This window comes from Sminthopsis crassicaudata, chromosome 3 (assembly GCF_048593235.1).
Source record: "Sminthopsis crassicaudata isolate SCR6 chromosome 3, ASM4859323v1, whole genome shotgun sequence".
NCBI lineage: Eukaryota > Metazoa > Chordata > Mammalia > Dasyuromorphia > Dasyuridae > Sminthopsis > Sminthopsis crassicaudata.
Window position 1 is genome coordinate 3,160,175 of NC_133619.1, and position 13,431 is coordinate 3,173,605.

The 13,431-nt window shown below is 41.7% G+C and overlaps 1 protein-coding gene across 3 annotated transcripts in view; it reads left to right on the forward strand.

The window, feature by feature from the left end:
• The window catches only part of ATP13A5 (ATPase 13A5), a 104,064-nt gene that overhangs the window by 83,276 nt on the left and 7,357 nt on the right, over nt 1-13,431 (forward strand). For 2 of the 3 annotated variants that reach the window (XM_074297833.1, XM_074297834.1), the window contains exons 25-27: nt 132-204; nt 3,882-4,056; nt 7,623-7,828. In XM_074297833.1, coding sequence (XP_074153934.1) covers nt 132-204; nt 3,882-4,056; nt 7,623-7,828 — 454 coding nt within the window. Of the gene's footprint in view, nt 1-131; nt 270-3,881; nt 4,057-7,622; nt 7,829-13,431 lie in introns of those variants that run through there. The other variant, XM_074297835.1, reaches the window with a different exon arrangement.

The following is a 13,431-nucleotide window of genomic DNA, read 5'->3' on the forward strand; positions in this document are numbered from 1 at the left end:
CCCTTACCAACCCCAGTAGATCTTGGGTAGATCTTGCCTAAGCTCTCCCTCCCATCAAGTGACCACCAGGTCTTCCCACTTCCCCTCAGCCTCAACATGCATAATCATGTGCTTTTCTTTTTCTCTTTTAGCAATTGCAGCTTTTTGGGAACTACCAGTACCTCATGCAGGATGTGGGAATCACATTGATGGTCTGTCTAACAAGTAAGCCCTTAATGAAGCTGAGAGAGGGGAGTAGCTCCTGCCCCACTGGCCTTTCAGCCTTCTCTGTAAGTGGGAGGAGGGATCATTGCAGACCAGAAAATCCCTGAGAGCACCCTTTATTTGAGGAAACCTATTGTCCTGTGAATTTTGGGAGGAAAAAAAAGATAAGAGGCATTGGGTTCTAACACGTCTGGGATCAACTCCTTCAGCCTGCAATAGTTCCCAGGCTGCCTCAGATGGGATGCTTTGGAAAACCTCCTTCTGACCACTGCTTTAGAAAGGGTCCGCTCAGCTTTTAGTTGTCAGGTATTGACCTCTTGGGACGTCACACCAGAATCTCATGAAGCCTGGAAAAAAAGAGGAGGGGGATGATTCATGACTTAGCCCCTATCTTGGGGAGATGTTGGTCAGCTGGGAAATAACCTGGGCTTTATAGGATCATTGACTTTCTTCAAGTTTTCCTAACGCCATTTCTCTAGGAACTGATATTATTTCTTAGTGAAGAAGAAAAGCGATTGCCTTCTCTTTGGCCAGGCTTTCTTTGCTCATTAATGTGAAGACAATGAGAAAGGAATCCATTATCCAACAACACAAGGCCTGAGCCTCCTGGAGGCTTTCACACACATCTTAAAACATGAGAGGCTGACATCGCTCATTTATTTTAAGAACCCAAAGATGAACTGTCCTGCTCACCAACAAGGGCTAGGTGCTGTCAATCGGGGTTTATGAGATGGAAATATCTATTCATAATACAGAAACTTTCTTTCGGTGCACGGCATTAGTATTGCCTGTCTCCTAAATGTTCATTAATAACCCGGATGTCATGGTGCTGGCTGCCCAAAGGGGGTCTGAATGATATATCTCTGACTAGGGCCAACAAAATTAAAAAGTCAAAATCACAGAGAGCCTCATATTGCCTCCTTTCCTGTTCTCTTTTACTTCACTCTGCAGACCATCATTAGAGGATGCGCAATGGTGAGACAAGGCAGGAGGCAGAGGACTAGAAAGGTGACTAGAAGGAGATTCGGGAGGTCTAGTTCCTAGATGATAGGTATTAGCAATGTGATCTGGAACACATCCTCTCCTCTCTGGGCCTCTGGGGTCAGATATCATGGAGGAGTGGAAGCACCATTCATTGGATCACAGGACTTGGGTTAGAATTCTGACTGATGCTTAGAAACTGTGTTACCTTAGGAAGGTCTGCTCATCTCTTTGTGTTTCAGTTTTTTTCCACATGTAAAGGAAGGGTTAATCAGATAACCTTGAAGACCTCTGTAAGTCTATAGCCTTCTAGCATCTCCTGCTCATTCTGGCTCTTTGGGCCTGTAATTCTGTTAAAGCTGACATCCTTAGAGTGGAGGCCCATTTTGTGGTGAGGATTCCTGGAGCTGTAGTCAATGAGAGCTGAGGTCAAATCCTGCCTTGGACACTTTCTATGCTAGAGGACCTGGGAAAGCGCTTTTTAATCATCTGGCAACTGGAAGGGGGCTTTGAAAGCCTAGGAAGTCACTTCTAGCTTTGGTTCTGTGATCCTGGGGTTGCTGCTCACACACGGATCACTAGAGTGGCCTCCAGATGGCAACATCATGTCAAGGTCTAGTCTCAATGGAGGCTAGGTGGGATGAGGAGGCTGGGCTGACTCAGGGCATGTCCACCAATCTGGGCAGAGTAAAGAAAAATAAACGTCCTTATTTCCTACACAAAGGGCAGCTTGATACTTTTCCCACTCTTGAGAGAGTATGACTAAAAGAATTGCTGTGACTAGGGTTTCCTGACTGCAAATTTCTTTGTCTTTTGATGTCCCGAGAAGGAAAGGGTCCTCACACTTTGGCCCCAGAGCCAGAAGGAGATTCAGAGGAAATACAGTTCAACACCTTCATTTTTAAAGAAGAGAAATTGCAGACCAAGGGGATTTGATGTTCCCAAGGTCATTCAGCTAGTAAATGGAGAGAGGGTGACATAGGTTGTTGGGTAGCCATGAGATGGAGTTAGTGGATGATTAGCCTCTAGGAATTCTACTAAGGACAGTCAGGATGTTAGAAAGTCTCAATCATTCAAAGAGATGCCTTAATTTGGGCAAAGAACTGTTCTCCAACACATGTTGGCTGTTTGGATCAGGCACTTCTGTATTTCTAGCAATTGCAAAGGCCCTGACTCCTGCCCAATAGGATAGGTCAGGAACATTGAGAAGGAAGCCAATCAAAACACCCGATGTAGTCCCTTCTCTGGGAGGCCATTGGCAAAGAGAAAGGTTTAGACTCGGCTAAGACCCCTTCCAACTCCCAATTTAGAAGCAATTTTCAGGTTCTATTTCAATTATACTCAATGCAATTGAATTCAATTAAACATTTCTAAAGTGCCCACTGTGGAAGATGCTGCTGTGTTTTTGGACAAGGGGAACCTTTGGGATGTTGTAGGGAGAAAGAAGAAGAAAGTTTGATGAGTTCCATGGTCCAGCAAACTGAATTTTGCCCCAAGTTCTGCCTGCTCCCCCGAGCATCTCATACATTGTCATAACTGAGCCTTCTCCAAATTCCTTTCCAGGCCCATCCCCCATGACCCACATTCCCCATTCTGAGTTGGTTTTAAAACTACTTTCAGGGATCAGAAGTTCTACAAACTTCCAGATTTCAGGGCAAGTCAGCTGACTCGAAGATCTGGATTAGAATCTTGGCTCTGATATTTACTGCGAAAGACAAAGCATTTCATGTATCTGGGCCTCAGTTTCCCTCTTTGTCAAATGAGAGGCTCTACGGCCCTTTCGTGCTCTTAACACTTGGGCCCTTAAACGTCTAGTCATCCTCCAAGGCTCAACCTTCCGATGGGGAGCATTTCTGACTGGACAGAGACTGGTGCTGAAACCAGCCCTCAAACTCAAACCCTTTCCAGCTTCATGGAGAATTGACCCAGATTTGGGCTCACAGAATCCTCAAGATTCCAGGCTTCCTGCCATGGTGGAAAACATCCATTTGTTTGTTTCTATTGATGAGATCAGTGTAGAAAAGCTGGATGAAAAAGCTCCAGCTGTCAGCAGAGATCGGCGCTTTGCTTCAATTTGCAGTCTTGGAGAGTTAGTTTTGGTGATTTACCCAAATTTGCTCAGACAATTCATGGCAAAAGTAGAATGTGACTCTAAGGAAGGGTCTTTTTCCTCCATGCTACACAGCCTCACATCCTGACAACTGGTTATTTACAATGGTTTTATTGATGATATATTCATATATATATGTATAAGGTGTCAGAGACACATTTACATGAATGTACATATGCAGATGTTCTATAGGTATCCAAGCCACTCAGATTCAGAAGATGGTCAAGGGGGACTGCACGTAAGTGGCAATTCAGTCAGAATGAAGCTTCCACTTCGTGGTCTCTTCTCCAGCAGTAGCACACAAAATGCTGCCGCTCCAAGGGTCAGTCTTCTTGGGAACCCCTCCAAGATGCCCCTCAAGATTCTGCCTGGGGCCATACAGCTTCCTGTTTAATGCTGGTGCAATTTTTAAGCCTTTTCTTCTTATTTCTAAATCAGGCCTGAGATCCCAGAGAATAACCAGGGTTTAAATACTCGCAGAGTTGAAAACAAACAATCTCTGGGGGATATCCTCAGTGTATGAGCATGGAAAGCAGGGATAACGCTGCTTTCTTTCTTTCTTTCTTTCTTTTTTTTTTTTTTTCAGTGAGCTCCACTCATGCGTACCCCAAGCTGGCTCCATACCGACCTGCCGGACAGCTCATCTCGCCCCCGCTGCTGCTCTCTGTTTTTCTGAACACCTGTTTTTCGGGCATTGCACAGTTCTGGGCTTTCCTCTTTGTCAAGCAGCAGCCTTGGTACTGTGAGGCCCATCGGTACAGGTGAGGCTGGCAGAGGTGTTCATTTAAGGGAAGCTGCAGGGGACAAAACTGTCTGCATCAAAATGTAAAATACCATCAAGATCTGTGATCTCATGTTGTAGAAGGGCTTGTAGGGGTTGTAGAAGTGTAGCCCTTGGAAAGATGAGACTTTATCTTATTCTCAAAGACCTCATAGAAAAAAAAAACTTCTACAGTATTTTCAGCTATTTTTTCAGTTGTTTCTCACTCTTTGTGACCCCCATTTTGAGTTTTCTTGGCAAAGGTAGTAGACAGCCATTTCCTTCTCCAGCTCATTTTACAGATGCCAACAGGGCTAAGTGACTTGCTCAAGGTCACACAACCAGTAAAAGTCCGAAGCTGGATTTGACGTCCTCCTGACTTCAGGCTGGCACTCTGTACCTACCTAGCTGCCCCTTTCCATAGCATCCCTTCTCCCAGATTCCTGTTTCTGCATTTAACAGTCTTCCCTATCAAGAAAAGTTCCTATATTGTTAGACAGTATTATACATGGGACAGTATTCTAGAGTACTGTAGAAACATGGCAATATAATAACGTGCTCTGCTTTATAATACTAAAGTATAATGCTAGGCCATCCTATATACTCTTTTGTTCAATACTGTGATTAGATTCTCCAATATGGCGTAACACTATAAGACTTCTACTTTATCTCACTTCTCTCCTCTCTCCATATCCCATCCCATCCCATCCTATTCCATCTTATTCCATCCTGTGTATCAGTGATTCTTAAACTTTTGGATCTTAAAAGGCTCTTACAAATTATGATGGCCACCTTTACCATCACTAAAGTGCTTTTGTTAAATATGGATTAAAGCCATTAATATTTGTTGTATCAGAAATTAAAGTATATTATTATTATTATAACAGTTTTGAACCACAGATTTCCTGAAAGGTTCCCCAAGTGCTTATGAATCACATTTTAAGAACCACTGTTATAACAGTGGCTACACAGAAAGCCCTGAGTTTGAATCTTGTATCAGAGACTGGTTATGGGACTTTGGGTAAGTCTTTTAACCTCAGTTTCCTCATCTGTAAAATGGGGACACCTACCTAGTTCAAATGAGATATAATTTGTCAGGTCCTTTGAAGACCTTTGTTGCTTAGAAATGTGTGCCGTTTATTATTACTGGACTCATGTACCCAGTCTTGCTGAACTGTACTAAACATAGCATCACACACTGCATCATGCCATCCTGAACAACACAGGCACATGGTTCTGGCCACACTCTGAGACCCTACAGAAGGCACTGACTTGCTTTAGAGGAGGAGGACCAACACCAGGGGCTCCTTATACACATCAGGATACAGTCCAGTCAATTAAAGAAAAGTTTCTCCTAGCTCTTGGGATGGTCTTTGTTATTATTCAGACCTCCATTGCATGGGGACCATTCCCCTTTTGTCACAAGCTCCATTATTTCTCATTGAATTCTCATTCTGCTTTTCTATTTGTTTCTCTTCAAGTCTTTAAGTCACCATGGAAACCAGATTCCTTTGCAATTTTCCAAGCTACTGGTCATCCTTGCACCCTGCCAAGTCAGTGCTTGCTCCCCTGCCTTCCAGTGGGGAGGCCAGGCCAGGCTCATCTGCATCATTAGCCAAGTGCTGCTGCCAAGTGATTTGGGACGGTCCTCGGGCCAATTGGGCGCCACGGGCCTGATCCTCCTTTCCTTGTTTTTGGCAGATTAGGCCAGGTGGGCTGGAAGCGCAGTCCCACTAGTCATGCTTGGTGCTTCTGCTTTTGATGGAAAGCACAAAGAGAAAGTGGAGGGGAGGCTTCCCTTCCTGCTAATAGAGTGAGAAGGCCCTCTCTGAGCAAGGAAGCTTTGTGGAACAAAAATGAAAGCCGGCTCCACTTTATTAGGGGGGGAGGAAGAGAATCAAAGCTTCCTCCTTCAGTGGCTTGTTTGAAATCCATCAGACCCCCTCCCCTTCTCCCCCAGCCCTGGCTCTTCTCCATCCTGTTAGTAGGCTAACAAGGACAAACCCTCTCTCAATCTTCTCTCTAATATTACTGGAGAAGGCGAGCAGCTTCTTGATACAGAGAATCTCCCTTGCAGTAGAGACTTATTAGCTTTTATCAGCAGCCATGCAAACTCGGGGCCTGTGACAGAATTATTTCTCTCACCACACAGTAATAAACACTCGACAACAAAAGCTGCCTTCTGCCAGGCCTTGATTTACATGAAAGTCTATGATTCTACCTTGCTGCAATCAAAGAATAAATCCAGCAAATTCTGCTCTTCTGCCCTCTCACCCTGCTACCCACCCTGTTGGCAAAACATCTGTTTTGCTCTTCTTGGAAAGCTCATTGGTAGCACCTCCTCACTTATTTGCATTTAGCCCATTCAATCAATCAGCAAGTACTTAATAAGTACCTACTATGTGCCAGGCCCTGAGGATCCAAGTGCAAAGAATGAATCTATCCTTCCCACAAGGGGCTTATATTCTAAAATGGAATAAAAAGACATCGGTAAATTTATACAGCACCAAGATAAATACAGTCTCCTGTTATTTCCCATTTATTTCTATGTGCTTATTTGGTACATGTAGATGTGTACACAATCAGCAAGTGCTTAATAAATACCTACTATGTGCCAGGCCCTGAGGATCCAAGTGCAAAGAATGAATATCCTTCCCACAAGGGGCTTATATTCTAAAATGGAATAAAAAGACATCTGTAAATTTATACAGCACCAAGATAAATATAGTCTCCTGTTATTTCCCATGTATTTCTATGTGCTTATTTGGTACATGTAGATGTGTACACAGTCAGCAAGTGCTTAATAAGTACCTACTATGTGCCAGGCCCTGAGAATCCAAGTGCGAAGAATGAATCTATCCTTCCCCAAAAGGGGCTTACATTCTAAAGTGGAAGAGAAAGACATGGGTAAATTTATACAGCACCAAGATAAATATAGCTCTCATGTCATTTCTCATGTATTTCTTTGTGCTTAATTGGTATATGTAGATGTGTACACATGTTATTTCTCCTAATAAAGTACACAGTCCTTGAGAACAGGGATTGTTTCACGCTTTTGCTTCTTCTGTGGAATATTTTACTTATTCCGTGGAATGCCTAGGACGGCATCTGACACTAGGGAAGCATTTAGTAAGTACTTGTTGATCACTGTTTGAAGATGAGAACTGGTGTCCAATCAAGCAAGGTGGCCAAAGGACATTCTTGCGGGTTAGCAGGTGCTGCACCAGGAGCCCAAACTATCAGGGCTTTGGTAGAATTTGCTCTGGGAACTGGATGCCGGGAAACCACATCTTGGTAAAGTGTCAGTGAAAGACATAGCCGGAGTTTTCCCACGTTTCCTCATCAGTTGTGCACGAAGGGTCCTTTTCCAACCTTTCTGAGCCTTTTAGTCTTAGTCTTTGTGTCTCCACTACTTAGTGCCATTCAAGGACATTTACGGGTTGTGTGACTGACTTGGTCTCAGCAAGCAGGCAGACATCGCCTGACTACATAACAAGGCTCAGATCACTCACTCCCACCCTCCCAATCAGTTAAGAGTAGAGTCTCTTTTCTGGTGCTTCTTTGCAGCGGGTGCTACATGGCCAACAGAAGCGATCCCTTCTCCAATGCTACTGGAAACAGCAACTTGATGATGGGGAATGGGACTCTGACCCCAAATTCCGTCCTGAGTTTTGAGAGTACCAGCATGTGGCCCATTACCACATTCAACTGCATCATTGTGGCCTTCATCTTCTCAAGGGGGAAGCCGTTCCGAAAGCCTATCTACACCAACTGTGAGTATCTGTGTTTGAGAGGGCTTTTTCAGAGAGCTCATCAGGGTCCTTTCCTCACCAGAGTTTCAGCAAAACAAAAGAAGTCATGTCAACCTGTATAACCCCCAGCACCTACACACACACACACACACACACACACACACACACACACACACACACTCAGGCACACAATATACCCCTTTGGCTGTGCTTGATTACGTGATAATAACTTTCTAAGAGAATTACTGAATTCCATTGATCACCATGGTACACCTGGGAAAGCTGGACCATGCACACAGAAGCCCACTCATCTGGAAACAGTCAGGTAGACTTGGTCTCATCTGGGAAAACCATGGAGCTTCAGAGCTGAGAGAACAATAGATATGAGCTAGTCAGAGAACTTAATTTTTATAATAAATGATTTTACTGACATCCAGAAAGAATAGGTCTATAATGTTCGGGCTAGCTTTCTGGAAATCCTCAGGATCAGCCTGAGTCCTTGGTCTTGAGTGGAGGAGTGATGAAGGCAGGAGAGCCACCAGGAGGCTGGTCAAAGATGGAGTGTCTCATGTCCAATCCTCAGCACTTATATACCTTAGTACAATTACATCATCACAGAATGCTGAATATGTGTGAACTAGAGAACCATTACATCACCATGCTAAGTACTAAGTATATATGGGAACTAGAGAACCATTACATCACCATGCTAAGTACTAAGTATATATGGGAACTAGAGAATCTCTCATCGATTCTACTCAGTTAACACCTTGTTTTAAGTATACTTCTCCATAGTTCCGGCTCCTAAACACTGACCTCTCTGTAGACATATCCCTAATTGAGTGTTTATAGCAAGTGCCTAAAGATTAAAAAAAACAAGAGGCTGCTAACTTCACATGTGCCTTCTCAATGAGGAGTGAGGGGTGTGGAGGGAAAAAGGGGGAGAATTTGAACCTCAAACTTCTAAAAACATATGTTAAAATTGCTTTACCTATAACTAAGGAAAAATAAAATATTAAATAACAAAAAATATGCACACACATACAGAAAGATGTTGCTGTAAAGTAATGATGAATTCATTAAGTTTACTGTTTTTCAGCAGAATTGACTTCTGCTTTTATGCATTTTTAAATGATATTCTGAGAAGGCTTTCCCAGACTGGTTGGCAATGGGTTCTAGGCTGTACACAAAAAAAGGATAAAGAAACTCTGGATTAGAAAGCAGGCATAATGCAGCTAAATGTGTAAACTCTGCTTTGATGATTCATAAAAAGCAACTGACATCATTCTTGCTTGAGTGAAAAATCTGTTTATTTTTGTTTGATTTTTGCAAGAGCTAAATTAAACTCCATGAATACTTACTGAGCACCTACTGTGTGTAAAGCAGAAGGAATGATCATTTTAATGGGTTCAGATTGAAGTCATCCCATTCAGCTAAGACCTAGTGACAGTAAACTCTTCTTGTGAGCATAAAGTCCTGAACTGGAGCTTAAAACCTAGTAAGGGCCATATGGACACAAAGACAGATGGATCTGTCAATTTCTCCTCTGCAACATTTCTGATCAATTTCATCTTTGAAGCATCTCTTGTCGATTTCACCTCTGTAGTATTTCTTGTTGATTTAATCTCTCCAACATCTCTTGTCAATTCCACCTCTGTATCTCCTATCGATTTCATTCCTCTTTGCAGCATCTCTTGTTGATTTCATTTCCTCAAGATCTCTTATGGATTTCATCTTTGCAACATGGCTTGTTTATTTCACCTATGCAACATTTCTTATCGGTTTTGTCTCTGCAGCATCTCTTGTCGATTTACCTTTACCACATCTGTCCTGTCTTGCAGCATCAGACATTTTCTTCACCTTGGTACAACCCCACATCTGGACCATTGCCTGCCCCAAGTTTCTCCCCATTTCAGTCTATTCTCCATTAAGACACCAAAGTGATTTCCCTTAAAGAATGAGTTCAGCCTTGTCAGCTCTCTATTCAAAAAACTCCAGCAGTTCCCTGTCAGCTCCAGCTTTAATACAAAACTTTTTTTATATCTAGTTTTATCCAGTCTTCTTGCTCCTCAACATATACTTTTTGATCCAATGACACTGGTCTCCTGGCTTTTCCCAAGATACTCATCTCTCAGCTCAGGGTATTTTCTCTGCCTATTCTTCATGGAAAAGTCCTCCTTCCTCAACTCTACCTCTGGACTTCCTTGGTTCCTTAAAGTACCAACTAAAATTCTGTCTTCTGCAGAAAAACATTCCCAATCCCTCTCAATTCTAGTGCCTTCTCTTAATTATTTTTAAAATAATCCTGTTTATAGCTTATGTGTACATTTTGGTTTGCTTTGGTCTCTTTTTTCGTCTCTAGCATTTAGCTCAATACCTGGCACATAGGAGATGCTTAATTAATGTTTATTGATTGCCCGTAACTCCTTGTTACAGGACATGTGTGATTAACTAATCACATGTGCTGATATAATTTTATCAAGTAGGCCAGTGTAGGAAGCCATTTACCAAGACAATCGGCTTGTGTTGTCTGCCTGGCTCAATTTTAATCTTATAGTATGAAAATCAATAGTGATGATTGGCTTTCATAAAAGCACCTATGGTTCATCCCAATTGATGCAGAATGTGTATAGGAGAAGTCTGTGGTGTGAATGAGCAGGAAGTCTGACACAAGTAGTGTCCTAGAAATCCACTTGAACTCAGGTCTTTCCTAGCTCCCTTTGGGAGAGACCATTGAAAATGAGGATTTCAGACTAGTCCACACAGTTGTAGACAAGAAGACCGGGAAGGCTTTTTATTACTCCTCATTATAGGAAAGGATCTTGAGGGCTATTCAGGAATGCATGAACTCACTGGCTGTCTAAATTCTTCTTCCTGAAGGGTGGGGGTACAGTGCTCCTCAGGAAGGTTAAACTGAGAATTTAACTAAAAGGTGGCAATGAATGTTGCACAGCCAAGTGGGCAAGGGACCCTCTACAGTTTGCTGATGGCACTATAAGTCCAAACTTCTGAAGCTGAAATGGACCTCAGAGGCCATCTAGCCTAACCTACACACTTTACATAGAAGGCAACTGAGGCATAGAAAGACTATTGCATCATAATTCTAGAGTTGGAAGTGATTTCAGGGACCATCTAGTTCAATCCACCCCTTTTATACATGGGGAAACTGAGGCACAGGGAGGTGCCCAATGTCAGGCAATTTGAAAGTAGAAGAACCAGGACTAGGATCTAACCTTGACATAACGTTCAGTACAATTTCTGTAGATATTAGTTTAGGACAGTTTGGCATTTACTTTTGCAATAACAAAAAGCAAAAGTCTAGATTGATTTTAGTGGGGAAAGACATAAAATTGAGAAATTGTAAAAATACCATGCTAAATACTAGAGCAGACATTGAGAGGAAAACCAGCTGGCTGGAGAAGGGCCATGGCATCTATTGGTCACAGATCTGCAGTCTCTGCTGCTGGATTTTCAATCATATTATGACCCCAAACTAGGAGTGTCCCCAAAGATTCAGTGCTGAGTTCTCTTTCAACTATCTCATCACCTCCTATGGATTCCATTGCTACTGTTTTGCACATGGCTCCCAGATCTATGGATTTAACCGTTTAATTTCTCTCATGCTTTAGGCCACTTTTAATCTGCTTATTGAACTATCAACTGAGTGTTCTTCAGATATCTCAAAAACAAAAAGTAATCAATTACTTTCCCCCTGGAATCTACTCCTCTTCTGAATTTCCCAATTACTAACAAGGGGCCCCTTATCCTTCCAATCACTACAGCTCACAACCTTGTCCCATCCGTAATTTCTCATCCTCACTCATCACCACCTGTATCCAATCTTTTGCCAAATCATATCTTTTTTTCCCTTTTTCAACATTTCTCACAACAATTTACTTCTCCCCTTCACCACTATCCTATTGCAAGCCTCTGTCTTTCGCCATGCCTTTTCACCATGTTGATGGCCTTCTAACTGGCCTCTATTTCCTCTCAAATCCATCCTTCATTTGGTTGCCAAAGCAATTTTTCATAACACAGATCAGGCCCTACATCAATTCCAGTGGTTGCCTATTATAGTATCTCTAGGATCACATAAAGATTCCTCCTTTGGGTATTTCAATCCCTTCACAACTGCCAAGATTACCTTTCTTACCTGATGATGCATTTCTTCCCTTGACACACTTTTCTGTCCCACCAAACTTACCCTCTTGTTCTTGTCTAAATTTGATTTTGTCTCCTTGAATTTGCACAAGATTTCCCCATTGTACATATTGTCTTCTTCCTGCCACCCATTGAATGCAATTTTGTTGAGGGTAGAAATTGATTTCCTTTTGTCATTGAATGACACATTAGCCATGCCACAAAGTCTATCTCTACATTTTAGGATCATCTCTTTGGGAAAAAGTGATATGTTTCATCTTCTTATTTTGGATTCTTGTTTTGACAAAATTCTAATCCCTTTCAAGGTTGTTTTCTCTAATGCTATCATATACAGTGTTCTGTATGTCTGACATGGTAGGCGCTAACAGCTAACTTGTTGATTGGTTAACAGACCTGAGAGAACAAGTACAAGGTATATAATCAGTCTTCAATAAATGCTTGTACATTGAGCTTGGTCTAATCAAGAACTTAGGAATGGGTCAATGCCATCTTCCCCCACCCCTATCTGTTTGATCACTTCAATCATAGTTGTACATTCATAAGTATTGGAAGCAGTTGTGGCAAGTGGTGTTCACTGGAGCATGGTTAGTTTATTATAAATGAGGTAGATGATGCTTGAGGAACTCAGATATTAGGCTTTCTAAGAGTAAAAGTACACGTTTAGAAACTTCAGGAAGATTCCACTAAGGAATCCTCTGTTATCCTTCATGTATTATTTATTGGCAGGGAGATGCAGCCCTCACCAAAACTTTTTTTATTGTACTTAAATATTTTGGTTCTGATACAATCACCCTTTTAAAATATTTTTGAACATTTAAATTAAGTAACATTTTTAATTCATCAGTTCCTCCCACTACACCTTCCACTTCTCATCATTAGAAAAAAAAAAAGAAAAAGATAAGCTTCTCAGATCCATAACTATATAATCCAGCCAAACCAATTCTCACATTAGCCATGCCACAAAGTGTCTATCTCTACATTTCAGGGTCATCTCTTTGGGAAAAGGTGATATGTTTCATCTTCATTATTTTGGATTCTTGTTTTGACAAAATTCTAATCTCTTTCAAGGTTGTTTTCTCTAATGTTGTCATTATATACAGTATTCTGTATATAATGTGTATAATATATGGTAGTGCTAGGGGGAGGTCAAGTGGCAAACTTGACTAATTGGATTTTTTTGTCTAGTTTTTAATTGTATTTATGTGCCAAGACTCCTTTTTGCTTTTGTTTTTGAGTCCCAGTATATCTGAATCTGACTAACAATTTGGATAAGCAAGAAACTTAATACAAGTGTTTCAAAATACAAGTGTTCTCCTGTTTCTGCTCATTTATGTGTTGGTTCATAGAGGTCTTCTTATTTTCTTCTGAAAACTATCTTTCATCTTTTCTTTTGACACAATAATATTCCATTCAAATGTCACAATTTGTTTAGCAATTTTCCAAGAAGACATTTCCTTGGTTTC